The sequence below is a fragment of the Pungitius pungitius genome, chromosome 10 (assembly GCF_949316345.1).
Source record: "Pungitius pungitius chromosome 10, fPunPun2.1, whole genome shotgun sequence".
In the NCBI taxonomy this organism is placed as follows: domain Eukaryota; kingdom Metazoa; phylum Chordata; class Actinopteri; order Perciformes; family Gasterosteidae; genus Pungitius; species Pungitius pungitius.
In genome coordinates this window covers 8150357-8175034 of record NC_084909.1, presented here as the reverse complement: position 1 = coordinate 8175034, position 24678 = coordinate 8150357, and the positions used below count along the sequence as shown (strand labels likewise).

Here is a 24678-nt window from a genome sequence, read left to right as displayed (position 1 = left end):
TCCCGCCTAAACACACACCAGAGGGAGCAGTGGGAGATGTTCTCCCCCTGGCGTGTACCTCCTGCCAGGCTCAGTGCCTGGTCATCAGACAGCAGACGTTCACATGCCCGGGAATCCCAGCGATAACATTTCCACATCTGTGGCTTTTTCTACGCGTGTTTAAAAACAGACTCTGCGAAGCCTCCTGTCCATGAGGTGAAATCCCAGCTATGTGAGTTTCTAAACTTGGTAATCAGCTCTTTTTTTAGCATCAGCTGCCTACATCCCCTCTCTTATAGACACCCCCCGACAGAGGGAACCCGGATTCCCGGGCCCTGACCCCTGAAATTCCCGGGGTCAAGGCCGACCTGTCATCCTCGGCGCTGCAGCGCTGTGCCACAGCCCCATGTGTCTCGATCTTTTTAAGCCGGAGCCGCCGGTCAGCAGCTCGCGGGGCGGACGTTCTGCGTTGAAGTGGGTAACGTGAGAAAGGCCAACCTGCTGCGGAGGCTGGACTGTTTTTTTCTACCCAGTTGTCACTTCCTCCAGCTGCCACTTGGGAGAGCTGAGATTTCTGAGCTCATCGTTCTCCACTTCCAGCCGCAAAGAAGTCAGGAAGTACAGTTAGGATGTAAGAAAAGGAAGGAAAAGGTCCCCAAATGGCTAATGGATCCTGGGTTTTGTTAAGTGGTTATTGTTTGCATTGTTCACATCAAACGAATGGACTTAAAAAAAAAAAAACACAATGCTGTTGCCCTGAAGTTGCGGTGAAGGAACAGCGCTGGCTGTTCATGAACAAAGGCGGTGGAGGTGTAGTGAAGGAGTCGGTTTCTGTGTGTCAGCAGAACTCCTGCAGCTTGGTGTACAGTCTGGAGGTGGTTTAATCGGTCACAAGAGCGCCGGGACTAATCACCAACAGGCATTGACCACCCACAAAACAACGCGGATAATCCCTTCTCATAAACCACACAGATGCGCGCTATCAAGGGAGGCGGTTTGGAAACCACGCTTCTTAATGACATTTTCAAAATTTGTTGAATTTGGATGTTTCCAATTTCACACGCAACAAACAAACCTTTTCCTGCATGTAGCGTTTTGCTTTGAAACTAGAAACGAACAGATTTGGGAAAGCCTGAAGCCCCCGGCTGCCTTTGTTTACACCTTTGTGTTTGCATTTCTTGTGCCTCTATCAGTGACCTGAACCCCGTCTATCAGCAAGCGGGCCGTCGCACGGGGAGCTCAGGCCTGTGTGATAACCTCCTGCTGACACCGCGCTGTTGACTTTAGCTTTAACCTGCTAAATTACCAAGTGTTTCAGACGGAGCGGCAACCTATTGGTTGTGATGAAAGGAAAAGGACACCCTTTTTCCCAGTTTGTTCACATAGAACAAGATCTAATGTAGTGCAGGAGCCTGCCTTCCTGTCTATGAGCTCATGGTGATGTACACTCGGCTGCTTTTATGACTCCTGTGACAACTTTTCTCATCATCTCATTCTTCTACCGGAAAGAGTATTCGGCCAAATTTCTGGAAATGTTGAACCGTTGAGCTGACCTTAACTGACCTCGTATGTGTTCACAAAACGCAGCTCGTAAGACATATTAGTAAGTTTGTTAAATCCAATCTCCAACACCCATCCTTCCTGCCCTGTGTCTATGTGTGTGTGTGTGTGTGTGTGTGTGTGTGTGTGTGTTCATATCTGGGCCGTCCTAGGTGTGTCGTCCTCTGGAAATATAAATCATCACAGGTTACTTGAAGCTATTGCGCACATTGTTAACTTTTCTGCCCTCTTGTTTCATAATGTGAGAGAACACCCTCAACTCTTTATAATCAAATGAGTCTCTGTGGCATCATGCAGGACTTGTGTTAGCATTAGCTCATGGTTTGATGTACTCACCTTGTCCGGGGTCAAAGCAACAGCGACATAGAGGAGTACAGGTAGTATTGCATCATCAAGGGAAACACTAATTCATTTCATTGCTGAGAGGTAAATGAGCAGAATGATCCCACTCTACCTTTTGTGCAGCAGACAAAGCTGTGGTCTGGGATCAGTTCGCTCAGAACAAATACTTGAAACAAAGGGGCCGTAAATAACAAAGTCCAACTCCCTAACATGTTGGGTCTCATTTGGTTTGACTTCTTGCTCAGCTCAGCTAAGCTAATCGGCTCGCCTCATATTTACATGTAGAGACATGAGGGAGTTTTCTTTTACTCTCAAGTGTGTGTCTCAAAATGCCGCCCACGTTTTGTGCGTGTCCGCTGTCCGTGTTATAGGATGCTGTCTCTTCTTCGTGTCTCTCGTGAGCAAATGAAAGTCGCTTGCCGTGTATCAAGTCTCTTGGCCTTCACCTGACGGAGACAGTAAGTTGGTGAAAAGTAAATGGCCCAAATCCTGGGTTCAGAGTTCTCGTCTGGAAGCTTAATAACAGCCAACCTGTGATTACTGCTCCCAGGCCAGATGGTGACTTTCCCTTTTTAGCCCCCTATGATTACTGCGCTCAGAGGCAGCCTATTACGGGATAGAGTACGTCTCCCCACACTTGCCTGTGTATTGCATTTTACCCTTCAAACACATTGCAACCACCACAGGGGAATATCGGCACGAGGTGAAAACGTTTTTTTTTTTTTTTTGGTTGTACGCCCCTCGTGACGAGGTGACTGCTTACAGTTGTGTTTTCAAGACTAATTGCAGGAGTAAGTACACAATCCCACACTGCGTGGCACAGCTTAAAGAGACAAATAAGCACAGCGTGGCACAATCCACAGTCAGGACGGGGTGGCTTTCCCCGTCCCCTCCCTGTTTGTTCTATTAGACGTGAGTGTGTGTGCTTTGGCCGGCGGTCGTTTGTAGGATCAGACACTGACATACTGGGATTGGCATGTGGAACAATGTTCAGCGTTTTGAGTCTCTACAAAAAAAAAATTTCTCCCACTTGTGCCCAACCTTTCATGACATCCTCATCCTAAATTTAAAATACTCACCACGTTCCTTTATGAAGACACGTTAACCTTTAAATGCTGCAGTTGTGTCCAATCAATACATCATCCTGACCACCAAAGCTCCCTCGCTCCGTTTTTCAGTAATGATTATAATGCTGGAACCGTGAGAAAAATACCATATTTCCTTTCAAATCTTCCATCATAACTTTGCCCGACCAATAGATTAAATCCCCAAAATATTAGTATTGCTATTAAAAAGACAAATGTTAAATGTTAAATGCTAAATAATGACAAAAGCATGCATCTGGTTATGCAACGTGTTCAACTTAAAATTACGTTAACCAGAGAAAAGCACATCACATATCTATGAAGCTGAGACAAGCAAGAAAGTTATTTGATTAAACAATAAAATTGTGATAGCAAGAAAAGCACAACATGTCCAACAGGTATAAACAAGACAGCCTGGTCTCCAGGAGGCCTTATGATCAACCCGGGACAATATGAGGAATGAGTGAAGGTCAAAGTCAATGTAACATGAACCAGGTCCCATAGCGATGGCTCCACTCAACCATAACAACCACTCCCCAACTCACTCACTCATTCAAACACGGTCCTGACAGCAGCATTCCTGAAATATCTCTGGGATTCCTGCTGTGCGACCCCCACGGCAGTCAGCAGATGAGTTCGGAGGAGGCCGGAGGTGTAGCTGACAGACAGGAGGAGGAAGGCCGGGTGGCTGAGGAGACATTCAAAGTCATCGAGGCTTTAGCTCCAAATCTGCAGTAATCGCATCATTTGCTGCCTCTTTGTCTCTCTGGCCCACATTCTGTTCTATGTCATAACCCTGAGGTCACAGGGGGTCACACTAGTACTTTCATCACTCTAGATCACTAGTGGAAGGGAAATGCGTGCATGTGAAGCAGGACGCTGTGACTGGAGTTTGTGTCAAGTGCTCCTCTTCTTTATGTCCTCCTTGTTATGCAAATTCTCTTCAGCGCACTCATTAGCCACATGGCAGATTAGCCACATGAAATGATGACTGAGGGGAGGGGCTGTTTAAGACACAGTGACACACACCGACGCCGGCAGACGGACACAAAAGACACCCACACACGGTACTAAACACACACAGATAAACATGCGTGAACCCGTGCATATTTGCTCCACTTGCTCCTGTGATTCCATTTAGGATGTTAATGCAAACAGCTGAAGTGACAGCGGTGAACTGCCGCCGCGCTGCACGTGTTTGTTTCCCATTAACCCCGGTGACACAGTTGCATTCATGACCTCATCATCCCCAAAGCGTCTCCTCGTGAACAAAAAAAAACCAGGCTATGAATATGCAAATGAGTTAACCGGTGAGGCTGCTGCCTCCGGGCCATCCCGCTTTAAATCTTTTTATGGCTCCCTCAGCAGGGGGTCCATGCAGCTCCTCGCAGCCGACAACAATTGTTGAAACCCCGCTCGCCCCCCCCGCCCGCCCCCCTCCCCTCCACCCACCAACGCCCCTCCCTCCACCACGGACTGTGGGGAAGCCCCCCCGTTCCCCCGAGGGACCTCCTACTCCATTAGCTAATTTCTGATCAGCTGCTCCCTCCATCATTAATTCATAGGTCTCCCAGCACAGATGCTGAAGGTTGCCTTTAATCATCGGATCTCACCTCTCGGTCACACCTCGTGCTGGTTGTGTGAGCGTCAGGAGGCACACGTCGCAGCGCCAGCAAGGAAACAAAGAAGAGCGAGCAGATGTCTGAGGGACAGGCAGCAGCTCGCTGTGATGTTTTCTCCATTTAGTCTTTGTGCCGGTCAGTAATTCCATGCGATGTGGTGAGACAGTAGTTAGCGCGAGGGCCGCATGACTTCAAAATCCCAGGTAAGAAATGTTCCTTAATAACCGCTGCTCTTGAGAGCCACACTGAGCCGGGGATTGGTACAGATGAGCTGCCCAGAAAAACAGTAGAAAATTATAAAATATCTGGATAACAAATAAGACGTCTTGCTTTTGCCCAACTGGAAAGTTTGTGGCCAAAGAGCCGTAAGGGTCTCTGCCAAGATTCCCCTCTGAGCGGCAGACAGCCCATTTCTTTAATCTCACCAGCTACTTGGCAGTTTCCTCCTCATTCCACTCACTCAGCATCCGGGAGATTTGGTTACAATCCCCGAATCTGGCTTTTCACCCTTTTTGATGAACAAAGCAATTAACTCCTTCGTTGCTACTGTTGTTATTCTTCTGACTGCTGACTCATTCACGTGACTTTAGTATTCAGACGAAATGCTGATTATGTTCAAATTATAAAGCCTCAATTAAAAATTAAAATAATAATTTTATAAAAATGTGACCGTTTAAACGCAGTCCATCCAGCGTCCTGGACCGCACATCTGTCCACGTGAGATCACAAAAGGGTCTCGGCCTCACGCCTCTCCGTTGTCATGGTAATGATGCCACGTCTTGGTATTTGCAGTGTAAATGGCGGCCCTTTTATTTGAACATCTGTTTTACTCTGAGCTCGGACAAACCAAGTCGTCTCGATTGACCCCCCGAAGAGCGCGTCGGAGTTTCAGTTGTAAAGTTCATTCCGAGCACAGCCAGCGAGATGCTGGTCCCAGTCCAGCTGGATGTCCCCGTCCCTCAGCCGAGGCATCGGCCCTTGCCAGCAGTCGACCCAAACCCCCGCCGCGCTGCTGTCCTGCCGGCGCGCGTTCACTCACCCGCCCCTCGAGTCCACGCTGTGATCTGGAAAAAAAAAAAAAATGGCTTGTCACAACTGACTGTTCAACCGAGTGCCACGTCGAGTTAATTAGCTTCATTTGGTGCTGCCTGATCCGGTCACCCGACACCGGCCGGTGCTCATTCCGCGCCTGCCGGCCTCCAAAGGGCCCTGTGATATATTTAACTATAAATTAACCTTAAATATTTAACTGTCATTCATTGGCGTCATCACACGAGCTGCAGGAACTCAAGCCTCCCACTCCTCCCGGATTACGTCATTTCAGCCCCAGCGGGTTTGTGTGTCAGGGAGCCTGATGGGACGTCGGGGCCTGTTTTGGTTGCGTTGGATTGCCGCTGTCAGCTGGGGCTTCTGCCTCGGCGGAGCCACACGCGCCCAGTGACGCGCAGCGCGAAGGATTTCAAATGAACGAGAGCTGGTAATGGGGTGGGAACTTTTTTTTAATGGAGATGTTAAAACATCTGGTGACCAGAGGCGAGTGGGGGTTAACTGGATGATTCAATCCAGTGAAGGATGTCTTTCTTCATGAGATCAACTCTGCTCTTCTCAGTGATCGTAATGCAACAATGACACGCGCCAGTTCGCTGGTTTGTTCTGAACGGTCGCTTGTACTGCCGCAGGGGATTCGAGTTTAGACCCGTGTCCCTTCTGCGTCCCAGCTGGCTTTTGTTTGAGATGTTTCCGCCTGGTTAACCTCCCAAGCCCTCAGTCCGAGGCGGTTGCCTTTGTCCTGACTTGGTGACGGAGCTCCTGAGGATGGAGGGGACAAGGGGGAGGAGTTCTGTTGGGGCCATCTGTTGCTGCGACAAATTCATCTATACTTTATACCCTTCAGCTTCGGACTCTTTTTGGCACACACACACATACACACACACACACACACACGCTCACGCAAACAAAGACACGAGGAAATGGACGTGCACCCTGCGGTCAGCCTAAGCTCTACTGGCTGACAGTCATCCAGCGACATCGCCGGGTGTAATGGAGGCAAAACAGAGCATCTTGGGTACATCTCAGAGAGCGGTTTTCTACCTCTAATTATTATTATTATTTTTATATTGAAAATCCTTGAATACCAAGAAGACTGCTTTAAAATTTTAAAGAAAATCAAAAGGGAAATAACACAAAAGCAAATGTGACAAATAATTGGTAGAATTCATGTGTTTGTTAGGCAACTACTGATGTAGAGTATGTTCCCTGGTGGGCAAGTCACTCTGCAAAGACGCCAGTACAGCAAACCAAACCAGAAAGGGCATCTGTTGAACTTAAATAATCGTTTACCTGAGCGGACAGAAGTTCTGTGACCTTCCTGTATCCCAGGAAGTCATTTTACAAGGCTGTAAACAAAGTGTTCTCTCCCATCTTTCTCATCGTGAATGACAATGCTATCTTTCCCCTGGTGTGGAGGTGACCAATAGAGAGCTGGTCAAGTCAACTAGGTGTTCTTTTCTATCTCCTTCAATCATGGACAACAATGCTCTCTCTCTCTCTCTCTCTCTCTGTGATGTGACCATTGGAAGCTGATTCAGCAACCCCTCCTTGGAAGGTGGGGGCACATGATGCATGATCAGTATGTCTTTCACCTCTGCTCCATTCTTGTATCTTCAGTAATTGTCCTGTTAATGATTTTACACTGGTGTTGAGTCAAATTTTTACAAAAGCATCTTCATGGGCAAGCTGGTGTCTGACTTTTGGTTTACCATATAGTGTTTACTCATTTCATGTGCAATAAGTGTGCCGGGTGGAGGGTTTTATCCGCTTGTCCATAAAATGCCATCTGAGCTTTCTTCATGGGAGTGGAAAACCTATGAGACTGACTCTGCGACAGAACCCTTCAAATCTTAAGACAATGGTTCAGTTTTTGCTCCACTGAAATGGAAGCCGCCCTGCGATGTGGGTGTCAAAAAACAAATCATAATTTTGAGCCATCTCACCCCTGTCGTGGCTCGCCCTCTGCTTCACCCTGCGTAACATCTAATGCAATCTACCTGTTTTGTCCCCCCCCCCCCCCCCCCCCCCCGCTTTCCCTCGTCAGCTGCACTGTTGCAGCTTTGCTGGGAACAGCTGCATTCTGCTGAGTTCAAGCCTCTGTGATTTGCAGGGTTAAATAAGAGAAGTGATCTTCTTAAAAAAAAAAAAAATCTATGGAGTAAATCTGCTCCCCTGGACCTCAGCGAGCTCACGTGAAGCAGCTTTGCCTTGAATAGGCCGTGCATGCCGGGCTTGTACCAGGCGGACACAGTCAGCCGCTGGCGCGGGGGTCACCGATCGCCTCTCATTGGACGGCCAACCGAGTTTCCGCGTTGGAGAGCACCTCCGTCCTATTTGTGCCCCGATGTTTGTTTCTGTTTGTCCGCCTCTTCGTCCAGACAATGGGAGGCGGGACATTATCAGGTGCCTGCACCCTTCCTCTTTCCCCTCTCAGAGCCTCCTCTAATTTACACGACCCCCCTTTATCCCACTCAACACTCTCCCTCGTGGTTTGAAAGAGCCACATTTAGCTGCAACCCATTAGCCGACTAAGGGGAAAAAATAAACTCGATGATGGGAGTAGGTTTTGCCGAGTGAGCGACCCCTTTGTCCAAAAAGGGAAAAGGAAATCACAAAATATAGCAAAAGCCTCGGTTGTCACTGAGCGATAGTTAAATGTTAAATAAATGGATTCTGAGCAATTCCTCTTCGTCTCTGTGATTCAGCACAGATTTTAAAAAGATGGCATCAGACAAAAGCATCTCCGTTCTTTGCCCTGACCCCCGGCGGCCAACAAATTCGTGCCCCACGTATGAGGGTGCGTGTGCACACGTGGCAGCCTGTTGTTAATAGTTAATGAGGATTGATGTCTAGATGTGGTGACCTTGTATAAGGTTTCCTGGTGGAATCCATGCACATCGATCGCTTCAGCATCACGCTCTGTTGGACACTCGATTCCCCCTTTGCCGCGTGTTCTCCCCGGCCACTTCAATGGTGCGGATGATTAATGGTGGTCAGTTTGTCAAACAAGGATGGGTGACTTACAGTCGTAATATCTTCAAAGTGCACATCCAATAAATGTCACCCCGAAAACCAAATAATTTGATTTATGTGACGTGATCTATAGTTAAAACCGTAAAGGGAAGAAAAATAAAGCTTCTTAAAGGAAAAGTTTGGCATTTTTAAGATGACATTTTAAGATGACATCGCAAATTTTTGCACATCAGCTGCTAGCAAATGTTGTTACCTTCAAGGTAGAGCTGCTAGGCTAACTGTTTACTCTGGCTGTCCATTGTTTATGCTAAGCTAAGCTGGCTGCTACAGCTTTATATTCAACGGCCAAACTTGTGAGTGACATCGATTTTCTAATTTAACTCTCCCCAAGCAAGCGAATAAAACACTTTTCTAAAAATGTGAAATGTTCCTTTAAAGTGAATACGTTTATCATCCAATTCTTTTATAGTCACTTATGGAGTTAGTCATCCTTAAAGATTTACAATTTCGACCGCACAGGCGTTGGTTCTCCTCCGCTGCAGCCGGTGCTATAAATGCATCTCCCGACGGCTGGGAGGAAATGACAGTGTAAGCAATCTGCCTCAGATTCCTGTTATTGCTCTTGGTTACTGAGCTGCTAACAAACATGTCTGGGAAGGCCAGTGACTTCATGCGGGTACACAATCACAGGAGGAAAGGCGGCCCGGATCAGCTGGTGCTGCCGATGATCTCCATCTGGAACTGGGACTTGATCCGGGACGGTGGCGAGGAGCGCCGGGTAGCGGTTTGCCTGAATTGAATAATTGAGAAATGAAAGGAATGGGTGTCATGGACACATGTGGCTCATTTGGGTACATATGCTTCTGTTTTTATGATGTACAGTCGCACTCAGAACCAAAGACTGAAAGCCTTTTTTGACGGTTTTAAAGTGTGTGAATCGGAGTGGTTGTTGTAATGTCTGACCCTCCCTCTGCATGCCGGGCCTACCGAAAGGCAATGTTCAGTTCAGTGTTCAGGGAGTTGCTGTCGCTCAGAGGGGCTTAAATAAAGGAGTAATGCTGGGAAAAATGAAAAAGAAATGTGGAAAGAAGAAGAAACAAAACTAGAAGATGTAATCTCTGCTCAGAAAACCTCTCCTGTTTCTTCTGACAGAGCAGCTGTTACGCACTTAAACACCAAGCAATTTTTGTCTTGTCTTATAGGATTTTTTTTGTTTTGTTGCAAATGTCCAGTGACTTCTTCCTCCAATGAGACTGCTGGATGTTTTCTCCAGGTGCTGATGTTTTTTTTGTCTGGCCCTTGTGTTGCAGGGGGCTCGTGTCTGGCTGATGCACAAAGAACAGCTCCTCCCCTCCACCGTCACTTCCAGCGACGATTCGTCCTTGGTCATCACAACAGACTACGGCAAGGTAAGAAGACTTTTTGTTTTGTTTTGTTGCTGAAGCATTACCCGAGTCCCTTTAACAGTTCTACCATCGCCATTGTTCAGTGTGCACCATAAAGCATACTTTAATTAATGTCTGCTCTCACATTTTGTGAAATCCCTTAAAAGCCAATACTTGTGGATATGAGTCGCTTGAACACATTTGCTGGTTTCAACTGATACAGTGACTCCCTTTGTCTTTCATTTATAATTTACAAGGTTGTAGTATAACGTAGGAGTGGAGTGGCCCAGTGTGTGTGTGTGTATGAGAGGGTTAATTGTTTTGCACACGTGTGCATCTCAAAGGCTCAGCGCTGGAATCAACACCTTTTGTAATAAAACAAGAATGACAGGAATGGGCTCCTTGTGTCGAGTCATCGGCCCGAGCTTATCTGTTTGGCAGTGCGCGGGGGGTCTTTGTGTCTGGAGGAAATCCTGTCAGAGAGAGAGAGAGAGAGAGAGAGAGAAGGAGAGAGGGGGAGGGAGGGAGAGCGTGGGTCAAAAATAATCATCCAAACAAACCATAAAAGAGGTGCATCTCATCGCCCCTTAGTTTCCTGACTGTCCAATGGCAGCCTCTGGGTCGTTGGACAGGTCAGGGCTTCGGGAAGGGACAGGATAGGGGCCCAAGGGCCGACCCTTTCTGCAGGATCTCTACTTACAACATCCTTTCCACATTCAGGCGGCCTTCATCCGATTTATTACTTCACTGGAGTTCTTGAATGTCCAAGTGAAGAAGACGGGGGCCATATGAAAGAGAGGTTGCCGTCGTATTTAAGGTGGAGAGTTATCAACCCATCCTTATGTGTTTGATGTTTCTATACTCGGACCACCACCGTCTAGGTACAAAGGATCCACAGCCTCGGGTTAAAGGTTGAGAAATGAATCAGTCCTAATGTGACCGGAGAATAGCACTGGCTGCTGCCTTCACCTCCCCTCGGTAGGACTAGCAAAAAATAACATTTGGATGACGTGACGTCACATTTTATGGAATTGGGTGTAGCTGAAATGGAGCTGGACCATTTCATGGTCCTCACATGCAAGCTCAGGATGTGTCGGCTCATCCGGGCCAGGCATATGGTCTAAGATTCTGCAGCCAGAATGACAGGAATGTTGGACTGAAAAACAGACTCCACCTTTAAGGATCCTCCTTCTGACCGGTTACAACCTCCTTGTCTCTGAATGATGGATCCACTCAGGTTAATTTGCATTTTTTCATTAAGTTGTAATTTAAAGGGATAGTTTGTATGTTTTAAGGTGATTTTCCATAGTCAGTGTATTCGAGATGATGACACACGTTCCACCACAGGAGCAGAACAATGGAATGCTGAGGCCAAACTTATTTTAGCACCGTAAAAAATATTTACATTATATTCCCTGTTTTCAGCAGCCCTTGATGGCAAGAAAGTGATCTGACCGTGAAACGTCTACATTCTCTCTTCGAAGCAAACAGACTATTGACTAAACCAATATAAAAAGATCCACCCTCAGTTGGGAAATGCAATTTAGCATGCACTTATACGGATATTGATTGTTTTATGTCTGCCTTTTTTTTAGGTGAGTAAAATACATTTGACCCGCTCGGGTCCTCGGCAGCACGTCCCAGTGTCCGAGCTGCTGCTGATACCCCAAACGGAGCTCACACAAGCCCCCTTCAAAACATTTCTTTAAACCGGCTCCTGCGGCAGGTTAAGGCTATTTTGTGTGTGTGTGTGTGTGTGTGTGTGTGTTTTGTCAGTCCGTCTTCGTCCTCTTTCTTAAATGTATCCTGGCAGGATTTCACCTCAGGGGGGGGAGGGATACACCATTATCCATTGCTCCAGTGCTCACGCTAAGGTGCAGCGCCCTGCCTGAGTGCTCATCTTACAGACTCCATAGTGTGTCTTTACCCACAATGCATCGGCTGTTATAGGCTGAGCTGGCTGCTGTCATATTAACCATCATATCAGCATTCATCACTGTCTCGACCCAGTGCACCACAGACCTGAGTGGACCAGTAATACACAGCAGACACACTCAAGCTGAGATAAATGTCTAGTGTCTTTGTGTGTGTGTGTGTGTGTGTGTATTGACCAGATGGCACCGGGTGGATTAACAGTGTGTGATTTATCCCCAGAGGGGCGCCCATGTAAAGAAAAGCAGGGAGGCTCCGTCATCTGTACTAAATAGCTGCTGGTGATGTCATCCTTGCCCACCTGAACAAGAAAAATTGAGATTGACTTTGGTCCGTCCACGAGCCACGAATGCCATTTCTTACTTTTTTCTAAAATAATGTATTCGTTCAGTCATTTTTTATATAGAGGGTTACCACAGAAATAAGAGCCCATTCCTGTATTTTTTTATTTTTATGTTGTCCTTATTTTGTGCACATATTTATATTTACACAATAAGCATTTCTCTTTGGTTGACATGAGTTGTCTCTCACCAAGTGAGACGTCTGAAGCCCCCCCCGCCCCCCCCCCCCACCTTCCATGTCTCGGGGGTTTTTGGGTGGGATCTCCCGTCAGCAGATGGATTCACTGTAAGACAGAGAGGGAGTCAGAGGAAAAACGATAAACAAGACAGCGTTTGCATTCTGTTCGTGCCCCATGTGTCATTTTCTAAAGGCTTGAACCAATCTGGCAGCTAAGGGCCACAGAGCGGCAGAGCCCGACGCCGCCCACATGTGAATATTCAGCAGGCCACGTTGAACAAAGCTGCAGCAGGGTGTGGTTTCAGAAGAGGGGAACAAAAGGGAAGGGCGTTACATCTGCAGGGAAGTTCAAAATCAATATTATTGCTTTTGTTTGGTCATCAGGAAAACTGCTAAAAACAAATCCAGCAAAAATCCACATTTCACATCCACATCTACAAATAAGAGTGACAGATCTCTACGGATGAGAGGCTGGAACCAGAAAAATTGTAAATATAGATAAATTAGTGGAAAAACTGCTGATTCTTTTGATTTTATTTTTATTTTTCAGATAAACTCTATTACAAATATCGCTGGAAACATTTCATTTTGCGTTTTTATATCAATTTTGCAATCTATTTCTATTGCAAAGTACAAAATGACAATATTAAAGATAAATGCATATAATTCTCTGTTAAATTACTCTATACTATACAGCTTACTACATGCTGCGTTGAGTATTCTATCTGGAGCGGACTGGACGGCTGTGCACACATCTCTGCTTTTTTGTTTTCCTACAGAATGAAGGGAGAAATAAATAAAGGAGGCTAAAGGAAACAAGCAGAAACGACAATCTGTCCCTCCACCGTTGAGCCGCTTAAAAAAAAATCATCACAAAGTCCAGTAAAGATTAGATGAAAGTTGTGAAGTCCACAGCAGCAACATTCTCAGTGAGTGGGGTTGTCGCGTCAATGCCAGGCTCCACACGGAAGAGGATCGATTTCTAACAGTGGACCGTTTCACTAATCAGCGACGGGTCACATGTCGTTGTAAGTGACATGAAATGATCCTCCGGCGAGGATCATTAGCGCTGATGAGGCTGCATCCCCACGTGGAACATTACAGCCGATTTGTTCGGATTTAAAAATATCTGCTCTGTGTGTGCTTTGACTGTGATTTTGAGTACAATGGATCCCAGCTTTGATTCCTTTTTATGGAAGATGTAATTCACTAACAGCAAACACTCAGAGTTACTTCCCTGAGTCGGGCTTTTATTCCAGTGGGTCTAATTGTCTTAATGGACGCTAAGAGGACATAATCGCACCTCTTTAGGATTGGAATTGAGATGGAAAAGAGTGTCTGTCTGCGTCCAGAGTCACTCTGCTCTCATGCCGCATCTTAGCTTTTAGCCGTTATCTACTTGCGGTTTGATGTAAGTCTTGTGAATCATTTTTGAAACAAGTTGAGGAGGACCTGAATGGATTTAGATGATAAAGGCCTTGGCTGTGAGGACAGAACTCTGTGACTTATCTCACGGGAATCAAAGCCAACAACAAAACCAAACGATTAAAAATGGAATGTGAAACCTCTTTTGAAGCTGGAAACTGCAGCTCGGCTTTCCGCGAGCGTCTCTGATGTGTTCCTCACATGAAACAGTCCCTCGAGGCTCACAATTATCCACGGCAGATGAAAAACAAAGGTCACATGATATGACGAGACAATTCCTCTCCAGTGTTTTCATATATTTCTGCAGATGTATTTGTTTTCTTCTTGAGAAAACCTGAGGTCGTCACTGCAATCCAGAGCGTGACACCTCATTGATTGCTATTGTCGTGTAATAACAATCTTTTCTCCCAGACACGTCAATGTTACTTTGAAGCTGCACTTCGGGAACAACACGGGCCGAATATGTGTCCCCGTTTATGTGGGTTAGTTTGATTGGGTTTCAATGTTTCTCCCTCTGTTTCAACAGAAAATAAACTCAGACCCCAAATCAATATATACTGTTACAATATTCTTTATATTACATATGAAAGAAATAGTGAGATATTATCTCTTTTTAGATTGAATTGGGATTCGTATACGATATTTTAGTCAGTGCTCTTGCGGAGCCCCTGGTGCTGATACTGAATCAATCCCATTAAGTGAGTGATGTCATTCGATTTAAAATGATGATACTGGTTAAGGATGTTAAACAAGTAAAAAATTTTTTTTATTTATCAGTCACAGCAGCTCTGCCTGGTTAAACAGGGCCAATTTGTCAGAGAGGAGAGGGTGGGGTTTAAGCCGATTGTTTATGGACATCTGGGTGTAAATCTGCCTCCTTCTGCTTGGTGGATGACATCACTGCACGTGCTGCTTTTCTCCCCGAGGTCCTCTTCACCGTCTCACAAAGCTCAACAGCACAAAAAAACACGTATCAACCCACTGATGACGGCATTGTTATTGTGCTTTTTGTCTCAGGCTACGCCCGTCGCTGGTGGCCATTGTCTCACAGTACGCGTAAAGGCCTTTTCCTCACTTTCAAAAGTTTTAATCAGTAGATACATATCGATGCAATTGATCGAGGCTACCCAAACCTCAGCAGCGTTTCCCAGCAGCCTCCACGGCGCTGACTCGGCTGTTTGGTGAGAACCCTTCTCTGCTCCCGAATGACACATTTAGCGAGAATGGATGCACTGGGACACCACAACCCCCCCCCCCGGCCTCCTTGTCCATCAGCATTGATCCAGCCAGGGCTTCCCGTCCAGTGACCATCACAGTTGGAGCCTGTCTCGTATCTCGCGTCTCTTCCATTAGAGGTCTGTGGAGCTGTGTGGGTTTACCAAGCTCATTCCTTACTTTGTCTCCCTCCCACCCCGGGGGCCCCCTGTTGGATCGACTTCCAGTCTCAAAAAGAAATGTGTCTGTAATGTCCAGTCAAGGACATCTCCTTTCATCACATTTACGTTTTACTTGAACGCGGCTCGGCGAGGGGATGGTTTTACAGGGACTAAAAGAGGGAATCGAACCGATCAAGGAGGGAAGTCTGTCTGGGCATGAGTTTCAGTGTGTGTGGTGGGGGGGGGGGGCTGGTATGCTGGCAGCGTGCACAGACAGGCACACGTTAGGGACTCAATCTGTCATTTTGACCCCAGTTATTTCTGTATGTGCTGTCATTCGTGAATGCAGCGCAGGTCACAGTAGAAGACAGATTCATACACCCCCCCCCCCGCCCCCCCTGCCACCCCGATGCTGAAGGCAAATGTTTAATAAATTAAACCGATCTTTTCAGTATTTAAGATGTATACTGTGCAGTTCACAGTGGCGGTGTTGTTGTAATTGAAATAATTAGAAGGCACCATAGCTGCTTAAATCAATAAAATAATTGATCAAATCAAATAATAATAATATTTACCACGTTTCCTAGACTAGACGATGAATTAGCTCAATAAAAAATCCATTCATTCACAGTAAATGATGCATACGCCCGCTCTGCAGACTGCTGCCTCGCAGACGATACGCGGTTGTGAAACCTTTTGCACGTGTGTGTTGTTCCAGGAGATCGACCTGCGGACGGCGGAGCTGAACAGGGAGACGCTTCACCCGATGCACCCCAGCAGCATCCATGGAGTCGAGGACATGTCCACACTGGCGGAGCTGCATGAAGCGGCCATCATGCACAACCTCTTCCTGCGCTACAATAAAGACCACATCTACGTAAGGCCCCGCATCTTCCGCGTCTGTGAGCGCGTTCACTGTGAGCCGCCACCATGCACCTGGAGGCAGTGGGTCCATTGTCCTCAGGGGGGGCTGGAGGGGAGGGGAGGGGAGGGGGCGGGGGGCGGATTCGTTAATGCTTCAGGGAACTTAGAAAGAGATAACAAATCTCAAACCAGCCAGTACATCAACTGGAAATGTGGAATTTCTGTTCAATGCGAGAACAAAAAAGCTATTAGGGGGGGTTGTCAGAGGGTATTGGCGTAAATAAACACTAGTAAGTAACTTTGACGGAAACAGGCAAGGCAGAGCAAAGATAACAATCATAAATATCAACATTTAACAAGATGCAGAAAACCTGTGGAATGCACTGGAGAGCATTAAGATTTCAGATGTGTTTCTTTGACCCCCGTCTCACTCCCGGGATTATTTTACTCAAGTCCTCTTGAAACACTACCCAGGCTTGATTAAAATAATCAGTGCCCACAGTCACATGGTGTATTTTTTTTCTCCTAATCTGATCTCAGAGGGCTTGTACTGCTCCGCATTCATATATTCGCAGAACGATACCATTGTTAAAAGATGACCCACAAACACATTTTTGTTGAGCCCGCCCCAAAGCGATTAAAGCGGAGCGATGGATTCTAAAATACTACGGGCCTCAGTGCAAACTAGGCCGCACGCGGTATTTTAAGATTAACACAGGTACTGGTGTCACAGAAAAACCTAGCAGTGTAACTGCACTGCAAATCTCATGCAGAAATTAGCTGTGCAGTGTAAATAAATTAAACCTCTGGTGTAAAATGCAAACCATTTTCTCTTTCACCACCTCTATGTATGTCCCCCTTCACTAATACCTTGCCCCCCCCCCCTCGCTGCCTCTCTCTCGTCTCCCTCAGACCAACATCGGCTCCATCCTGGCTGCCGTAAACCCTTACAAGGCGATAGCGGGCCTGTATGACGGCGCCGCCGTCGACCTGTACAGCAGGCACCAGATGGGGGAGCTGCCTCCTCACATCTTCGCCGTGGCCAACGAGTGTTACCGCTGCCTGTGGAAGAGACACGACAGCCAGTGCGTCCTCATCAGGTGAGCGATTACCCCCCCCCCCGCCGAGAACTGACCTGTTAGCTGGCGGGAGCGGACGTAGGGCGGGCTTGACGTATCCTCCCGTGTCTTCTGTGTCGCCAGCGGGGAGAGCGGAGCCGGGAAGACGGAGAGCACCAAGCTGCTGCTGAAGTTCCTCTCGGTGATGAGTCAGAACTCGGCCGGCGCTCCGCCGTCGGAGAGGACCACCAGGGTGGAGCAGGCTCTCGTCCAGAGCAGGTACGGTTTGAGTCCAAGACTGCAAAAGTGTAAGGGGCAACTCCATTGCCTGCATGCGTTTGTTTGCTGAATCTTGCTGCTCTTTGACGTGGTGCACATTAAAATATATTCTCATCGAAAACAACCCTGAATTCAGAGAGCGGACAAAAAGTGTTTATTTGGTTAATTTCGCCATCGAGAATACTGATAAATGCTGTGATTTCTGTTCATGTAACAGAAAGCTTTTCATCACTGATGCTGTAAAGAGTTCTGAATACGAACTGGAAAACGTGGAGGCTTGCGGATCATCATCAACACGTGATTTGTCAAATAAAGGCTTCTTTATTTGTATTTCCTGTCTCTGCAGTCCCATCATGGAAGCCTTTGGGAACGCCAAGACTGTGTACAACAACAACTCCAGTCGCTTTGGGAAGTTCATCCAGCTTCACTTTTCCCAGAACGGAAACATTCAGGGAGGCTGCATCATCGACTGTATCCTTCCAACGGTCTCTTGTGAAATCAAACATCCATAGAGCCTGTTTCAGAGGCCGTACTGTACCATTTCCATTGTTCTCCTTGACTTTCGATCATCAGATTTGCTGGAAAAGGTGGGTTTTGTGTTGAAGCAGCGACTGGGATCAGCAAGTATCTTTCTCGACTGAATTGATCGGTCCATTCGCTCGTGAAATGCTTTTAACGATTTCTTCCGACTATTTTTCTCTCCCCAAGAACCGAGTCGTTCGACAAAATCCCGGAGAAAGAAACTACCACATTTTCTACTCTCTGTTAGCGGGAGCTGACAAAGACCAGAGAGGTTTGTGTAAAAAGATGCTTCATTTTTTGATAGATGACAATCACACGTTTTCCTCTGGACCAAAACTTGTCGCCCCCTTGATTTATTTTAGTGTGCGTTTCCTCATGTGTTGCAGACATGTTCCTCCTGTCGGAGGGTCCCGAGTCGTATCACTACCTCAGCCAGTCAGGCTGCGTTCAGGATGGCACTCTGGATGACAGGCAGCTCTTTGATAGTGTGATGGTAAGGGCACCATGAGCGTGTCAATAATTAGTGTAGGTGGTCACTTTGAACTCCAGAGGGCGCCATAAGCCTTTTGTCCATCAGTGTGATAACACAAGAGTCTTGAGGAACATCATGAAGGAACATTCTTATGTTCATAGAAAACCGTCTCTTTCACATATTAAAACATCTTGTTCCGTTGTGTTTCAGGCGGCCCTGAATGTGATGGAGTTCACTGAGGAGGAGATTAGAGACGTGTTCAAGTTGCTGTCGGCTGTCCTCCAGATGGGGAACATTGAATTCATGACTGCTGGTGGAGCTCAGATCACTTCCAAAGGAGGTAGGAGAAGAAATTAAGAGGGAAATACGTAAGACATGTATGACACAGAGTGTGTTGAATTGACCCCGTTGCACATTGTCCATATGTACCACACTGGTAAAAATAGTAGGAGAGAGTTAAGTCAAAATAGGACTAAAGGAACTAATTATATTTGACTATATACTGATTAGAATATATGAAATTTACATGGGTTATAAATGCAGGCAATCCTATAAGGAAATTCCTGTTGCCACTATAACCCCCAAGAAATTATAGTTATTTCTAGGACACTAACTATGAAATCCTGAAATCACATAAAAATAACAGGTGATCTTGAGTTACGTGTTCCCTTTGAAAACCCATGTTAAATAATGTGTGCACAGTGCTTTGCTAACTAGACAACCCTATTTTTAAACAAAACGGCAGTGTTTAAAAAAATGCATGTTTGAGGAAACTGGATCAAAAGATGGAATGCTGGATAAAACATGTATCTGAAATGTATACACACAAATGTGTGTTAAATGACCACAATGTTCCTGCTGAATTACAGTAAAAAAGAAAACTTGAATCAGATATTTAGATGTAAGGCTCTCTCTGCTGTACGCCTCGTGCCCCTGAGTTTGATTGACATTGCAGGAGCAGACGGCTCTGAACAGGCTGTAACACGAGCTCCAGGCTCCTTTGTTTGCCGTGTGTGACCTCTTTTCCAAAGAACCGGTGAACTACGGGGGCAGCAGAGAACTGCAACCCCCCCCCCCCCCCGCGCAGCAGCAGCGTTGCCCCCGTAGGCCGCACGGGCCCCCGGTTCCACATGGATGGGAGCGACATCCCAAACGCTACGTACACACCGCCTCTGAGACATTTGTGCACGTGTGTGTTGTTTCAGTTGTCAGCAACGTCAGCGAGCTGCTCGGCCTGGACTCCTTCCAGCTCTCAGAGGTGTTGACCCAGCGCTCCATGATCCTCAGAGGGGAGGAGATTTGCTCGCCGCTCACCGTGGAGCAGGTAACGAGCCCGACCCGAAACGTCTCATTTCACCGGTCAACCACTGCTCCACCCTGTTCCTGGGATATAAGGATTGTCTACGTCTTTTTGTCTTTTTCTTTTGAATTAAAAGACACTGAAACATACAGTAGATGCCCGTTTGTCGGCCCCTGTCCACACAGCCTCTTTCTCTCCCCTTGTCCCGGTGTGACACACACACACACACACACACGCCCACACACACTCGTTCTCCGTCGCTCACATGCCTCTCCAGATCCCTTGCGTGACTCCCGGCCATTTCCTGCTTTTTGTCTGCCAGATTCCTGGCACAATAAACCCATCGTGATAGGGATCTGAGTCAAAGGCACAATGGGGCCAACGACTGAGGTCGAGGCGAGAGTCTTCTCCTCCTCTGGAGGCGGCGCGGCTCCAGCAACAAGACGCTAGTTTAATATTTCTCTCTTGGGCCTCAAATATCCAACGGCGTGCTCTGTAATGAATGTGAAATGCCTCACAATTCTGTATCTGCGTGTGTTGTCCCCTTCGCCGTAAACCACAGGGACACTCTGACACATGACGCAATCCTTTCTGGCCGAGCACCCCTTATGCATGAATACCAGCGACTGTGCAGCGTGGAGCTTTTGCTATTATCACAGACACAAAAAGTCACAAGAAAGCTTTTCAGCACCAGACAAAGACCCCGGCCGCTGCGTGGCCTTTTGAAGCAGCCTGTGTCTTAATAGAGTTCATTATTCCAGCCCTGGACTCGGTAAGAATGGCTTCTTCTCACAGTGGCCATGGGGGGGTTTGAGGGGATGTGGGTGGGGTGGTGGTGGGGGGATCAGCCACCCTGCGACCGCCGGCACTAGGCCGTCTTCCCCCCGCCTTCCCTGGACAAACAGCCATTCTTCTCGCCACTGTGCCGGAGATCCTGGAGCCACCAGCGCTCTGTTTCTCAAGAGGTGAAGGGGCATGATGGATTGCTATGAAAAAAAAACAAGGGGCATTGTCCCCCCCCCCCCCCCTGATACAGTACACACCGCGGGAGCCTAGTGTTGTTTTCATGTGGAAGCACAATGCTAGTGGAGGAAGTGCGGCTGGCGAGCTCAAGCTTTTTTATGTTCACACGCGGATGAGAAAATCAGAGCTGCGTCTGATGTGTTTTTCGTGTAGAATTTGTTTGTCCTGCTAGGGGGGCTACGGTGTTTGTCACCAATCACAAGCGCCACCCCGTTACTCAATCAAGTAGGGTCGATGGAATTAATTCTGGTGTCATTTTAACTCAAGGTCCACTTTTCTTCTGTGGAGCTTGTGAGAAAATAGTTATAAAAAAAAAAAAGAAAGAGGTCTTCGTGAAACGAAACTATCAACAGAACAACAAATAGGGCGGTGCGTCACCTCTTAAGACATGTCGGTGATAAGCGGCCGTGTTGTGACAACAGACATCGCTTCACCTGCTGCCTGCAGACAGACGCCGTTAAACACACGCTTGGTTTTATAGACACCCGACTGACGCCCTACAAATCACGTCACATGTAATGGTGTTTTTATGGGGATGAACTGTGTGCTGCGATTACGACACAGTACGCAAAGTTCCCTCAATTTATTCCTGCATTGGTATCCATGGTAACCCTTTTGTCTCTCCATGTCATTATTCGCAGGCAGTGGACTCGAGGGACTCAGTTGCCATGGCACTTTATTCTCAGTGTTTCTCCTGGATCATAATGAGGATCAACCAAAAGATCAAAGGCAAAGATAATTTCAAGTCCATCGGCATCCTGGACATCTTCGGCTTTGAGAACTTTGAGGTGAAAGTTCACTTGTCTATTTTAAAAAAGACATACAAGAAAAATAAAATAAATCTATCCAGCTAAACTTTGTATTTAGTAGTAATGTTTATCTATATGATCATAATGATGCTTAAATAATTCAAACACATTAGCATCTTAAAGTAAGAAACAAGATTTCAACATGTTTCAAGTCCAAACCTCTCAGATCAGTTTTTTTTCACAGTCAATGGAATCTGATCAAAACACACCACAGACCATCCTGTTTTAGCAATTTCTTTTTTTAAAGTTATTTGCCGTTAAATAACCAAAGAAACAATCCCTGATTTTTGTCAAACGTTATTGCTGTTTAACTTTAAACAGGCTTTAAATCAAGTTATTATTTTAAACGTCTTGTCTTTTAAACAACCCTCTCCCATCGTGTAGGTGAACCGGTTTGAGCAGTTTAACATCAACTACGCCAACGAGAAACTGCAGGAGTATTTCAACAAGCACATCTTCTCGCTGGAGCAGCTTGAGTACAACAGGTACAGGAGGTTTACCCCGTATCCCAGAATGCACGTCTTCCGATGGGACTCTGTGAATGCAGTGGAAAAACAAAACAATAGCTCAGTAGCTGGAGACTGTCCCGCAGACAGATACAGCTGCGGGTGGGGGGTCGGGGCGCCTCGCGGCGGTACTGGCGGGCTGCCACAGGTTTCGGGGTCAGATCAGTTTCTTGTTTTCTTGTATAATGAGCCAGCAGCTTGGACGTGGCCCATTTCATCACGTGCTCATGCTTGGACAACGCAGCCATTGTGTCTCCTGGCTTGTTTATGTTTGTGTATATATACATGGTGAGGGTGTGTTTGTGCGTTTGTCCCCTCAGGGAGGGGATCCAGTGGGAGGCCATAGACTGGATGGATAACGCCGAGTGTCTGGATCTCATAGAAAAGGTAAACCCAGAGAGAGAGAGAGAGAGAGAGAGCAGAGTCACCGCCGGGGTCTACCGCTAACCGCCGGCCACGGCGCGCACAGGCCGCGGCTGGGCTTTAAACTGGGCTTTACGTCGCCCTCCGTATCCTGCTCCGTCTCCGTCTGTAAACAGTCTCATTGTGCACGCTGTGTGCACAGTAACGCACACCAGCCAGTGGCTTTAAGAGGTTTCCGAGGTCAAAATCACAGATGTTGGGTAGAAGTTTAAGTGAAGCGCAAAGGACTGCACAACAAAGCTTCTCCCTTCTACTGTCAGATCGATGGTCTGTTATAAGAGGATTTTGGTCATTTTCGACTATTTGCAACGGTGTGGTGCTGCTGCCAAACATCGTGCGTGCTCAGTGATCCTCCTTTTTGTCAACAAAAAAAACTGAATGAAGTCTCACGCTGTTTCCTGTACACATTGTTATGATAGAAGCTGCCAGATGTGAACCAATGGGATTATAACTAGTTTCATCATGACTGTTGTGTTGTTGCTGTTCCTCGTGTCTGTATCCCCTTTAGAAGCTGGGCATGTTGGCTCTTATCAATGAAGAGAGTCGCTTCCCCAAAGGCACGGACTACACCCTTTTGGAGAAACTACACAGCCGACATGCAGTGAGTCCACACACAGAACATATTTCACACATGGCGGGGAGACCCTGGTGAAAACATTTCCCTTCACCAAAGCTGTAGTAACGCCTCCAGCTGCCAGCAGACAAACCCCCAGGGGGTTAAAGCTCTCTTTGGGCCGATGAATCATCTGCTGCCCTACGCGGAGAACGTCTGTGCAGCACTCGTAAACGCCCCCGAGCGCTCTCGCATGCAAACACAACAATGCTGAAATGCAATCAGCCATTCTTAGAGGCCAATGAGCATTGTGTGCAGGAGAAAAGAGCGACCTCAGGTAAACCCGGCAGGGTTTTGTATGGCTGAGGCCCACAAACCGGCTGACCTCTCCCAGACGTGTCTGAGGACACAGGTAAAGGTTTAAGGTGGGGGAAACTGTAGCAACTTAAGCAAGTGTAAGAACTTAAACAAAAACACACTAATTGTAACAACAAATATGAACTAAGAACTTGGGATTCAAAGGTGTCAAGGAGGCAGTTCATGTTAATAAAACAATGTTTCTCCACATGTAAAATGCATTCATTGATTTTGGCATAAAGGATTGTTCTAGATGATAATTAGAGACATTCCTCGGCGTAGAGAAATACAAATAGGTTATAAAAACTATAAATTCTTCATCATCTGTCGCCCTCCATGCGTTACCCGCCTCTCAGCTGAACTCCCCCGAACTACGAACTACTGCTCAATTTGATTATCACCAATTATCTACGGCATTTCTTAAAGTCAGTGGTCTCTTTGTCCTTCCTCCTCAGACAAACCCATACTATGTCAAACCCAGAGTGACCGACCACCAGTTCGGCATCAAGCACTACGCTGGAGAGGTAATTAGCAACGCCTGCACACACATACATGAAAGCATCGATGCAGGGAAAATCCAGGTCACCTCCCGTAAGTTTGTCGGGGAAGTGAGGGAGCAGTTTGATGGGCAGCAGCGCGTTTTGGGCCAAAATCAGCTTTTCCCTGAGCCGGGAGAAACCGCTGCACTGTCATCCTCGACTTCCTTTGCCTGAGCGGAGATTACTCCTGACGGTAGAGAACGTAAAAGAGATCAGGGGAGAGAGAGAGATTCAATAGGGCAGGCGTGTGTGTGTGTCTGTGTGTGTGTGTGTGTGTGTGTGTGTGTGTAGGTGGTGGGATGAAGGCCTCATGAAGCCCTCCTCAGACAAGGTCTCCTCAGTGTGAGTGTGGCAGCTCAGTCACAGGTCCGGCATGCATGGATGTCTATGGTAATGACTTGGTCCAGAGAGGACAGGCAGGCCAACCAGTTGTTCTCTCTCTCTCTCTCTCTCTCTCTCTCTCTCTCTCTCTCTCCACTGTGTCTCTCTGGGAATTTCAGTGGCCTCTCTGAAAGATCCTTCTGTTAACTGAAACTGTGCCATGGAAATAGTAGCATCCTCCCACAGATTTGATTATCGGCGTGGCGTCGGGGATCTTGGGGGTGTGGGGTGGGGGTGAGGTTCTCCTTGTTGGACATGTACTTAAACAACAACAAATACCACTCAGCTCGTGAAACGAGTAGTCAAAAAGTAATAACGCAAAGACACAAATGTGCAAATGTGGA

The 24678-nt window shown here is 46.9% G+C and overlaps 1 protein-coding gene across 1 annotated transcript in view; it reads left to right on the top strand.

Annotated features, from left to right (window-relative positions):
• Nucleotides 1-24678, top strand: part of myo10l3 (myosin X, like 3) — a 44112-nt gene that overhangs the window by 2228 nt on the left and 17206 nt on the right. The window contains exons 2-16 of the mRNA XM_037489048.2: nucleotides 9922-10020; nucleotides 15967-16125; nucleotides 17025-17212; nucleotides 17315-17449; nucleotides 17796-17920; nucleotides 18023-18036; nucleotides 18158-18242; nucleotides 18358-18464; nucleotides 18654-18783; nucleotides 19649-19767; nucleotides 21408-21554; nucleotides 21960-22060; nucleotides 22402-22468; nucleotides 23013-23105; nucleotides 23870-23938. Coding sequence (XP_037344945.2) covers nucleotides 9922-10020; nucleotides 15967-16125; nucleotides 17025-17212; nucleotides 17315-17449; nucleotides 17796-17920; nucleotides 18023-18036; nucleotides 18158-18242; nucleotides 18358-18464; nucleotides 18654-18783; nucleotides 19649-19767; nucleotides 21408-21554; nucleotides 21960-22060; nucleotides 22402-22468; nucleotides 23013-23105; nucleotides 23870-23938 — 1638 coding nt within the window. The remainder of the gene's footprint in view (nucleotides 1-9921; nucleotides 10021-15966; nucleotides 16126-17024; nucleotides 17213-17314; nucleotides 17450-17795; nucleotides 17921-18022; nucleotides 18037-18157; nucleotides 18243-18357; nucleotides 18465-18653; nucleotides 18784-19648; nucleotides 19768-21407; nucleotides 21555-21959; nucleotides 22061-22401; nucleotides 22469-23012; nucleotides 23106-23869; nucleotides 23939-24678) is intronic.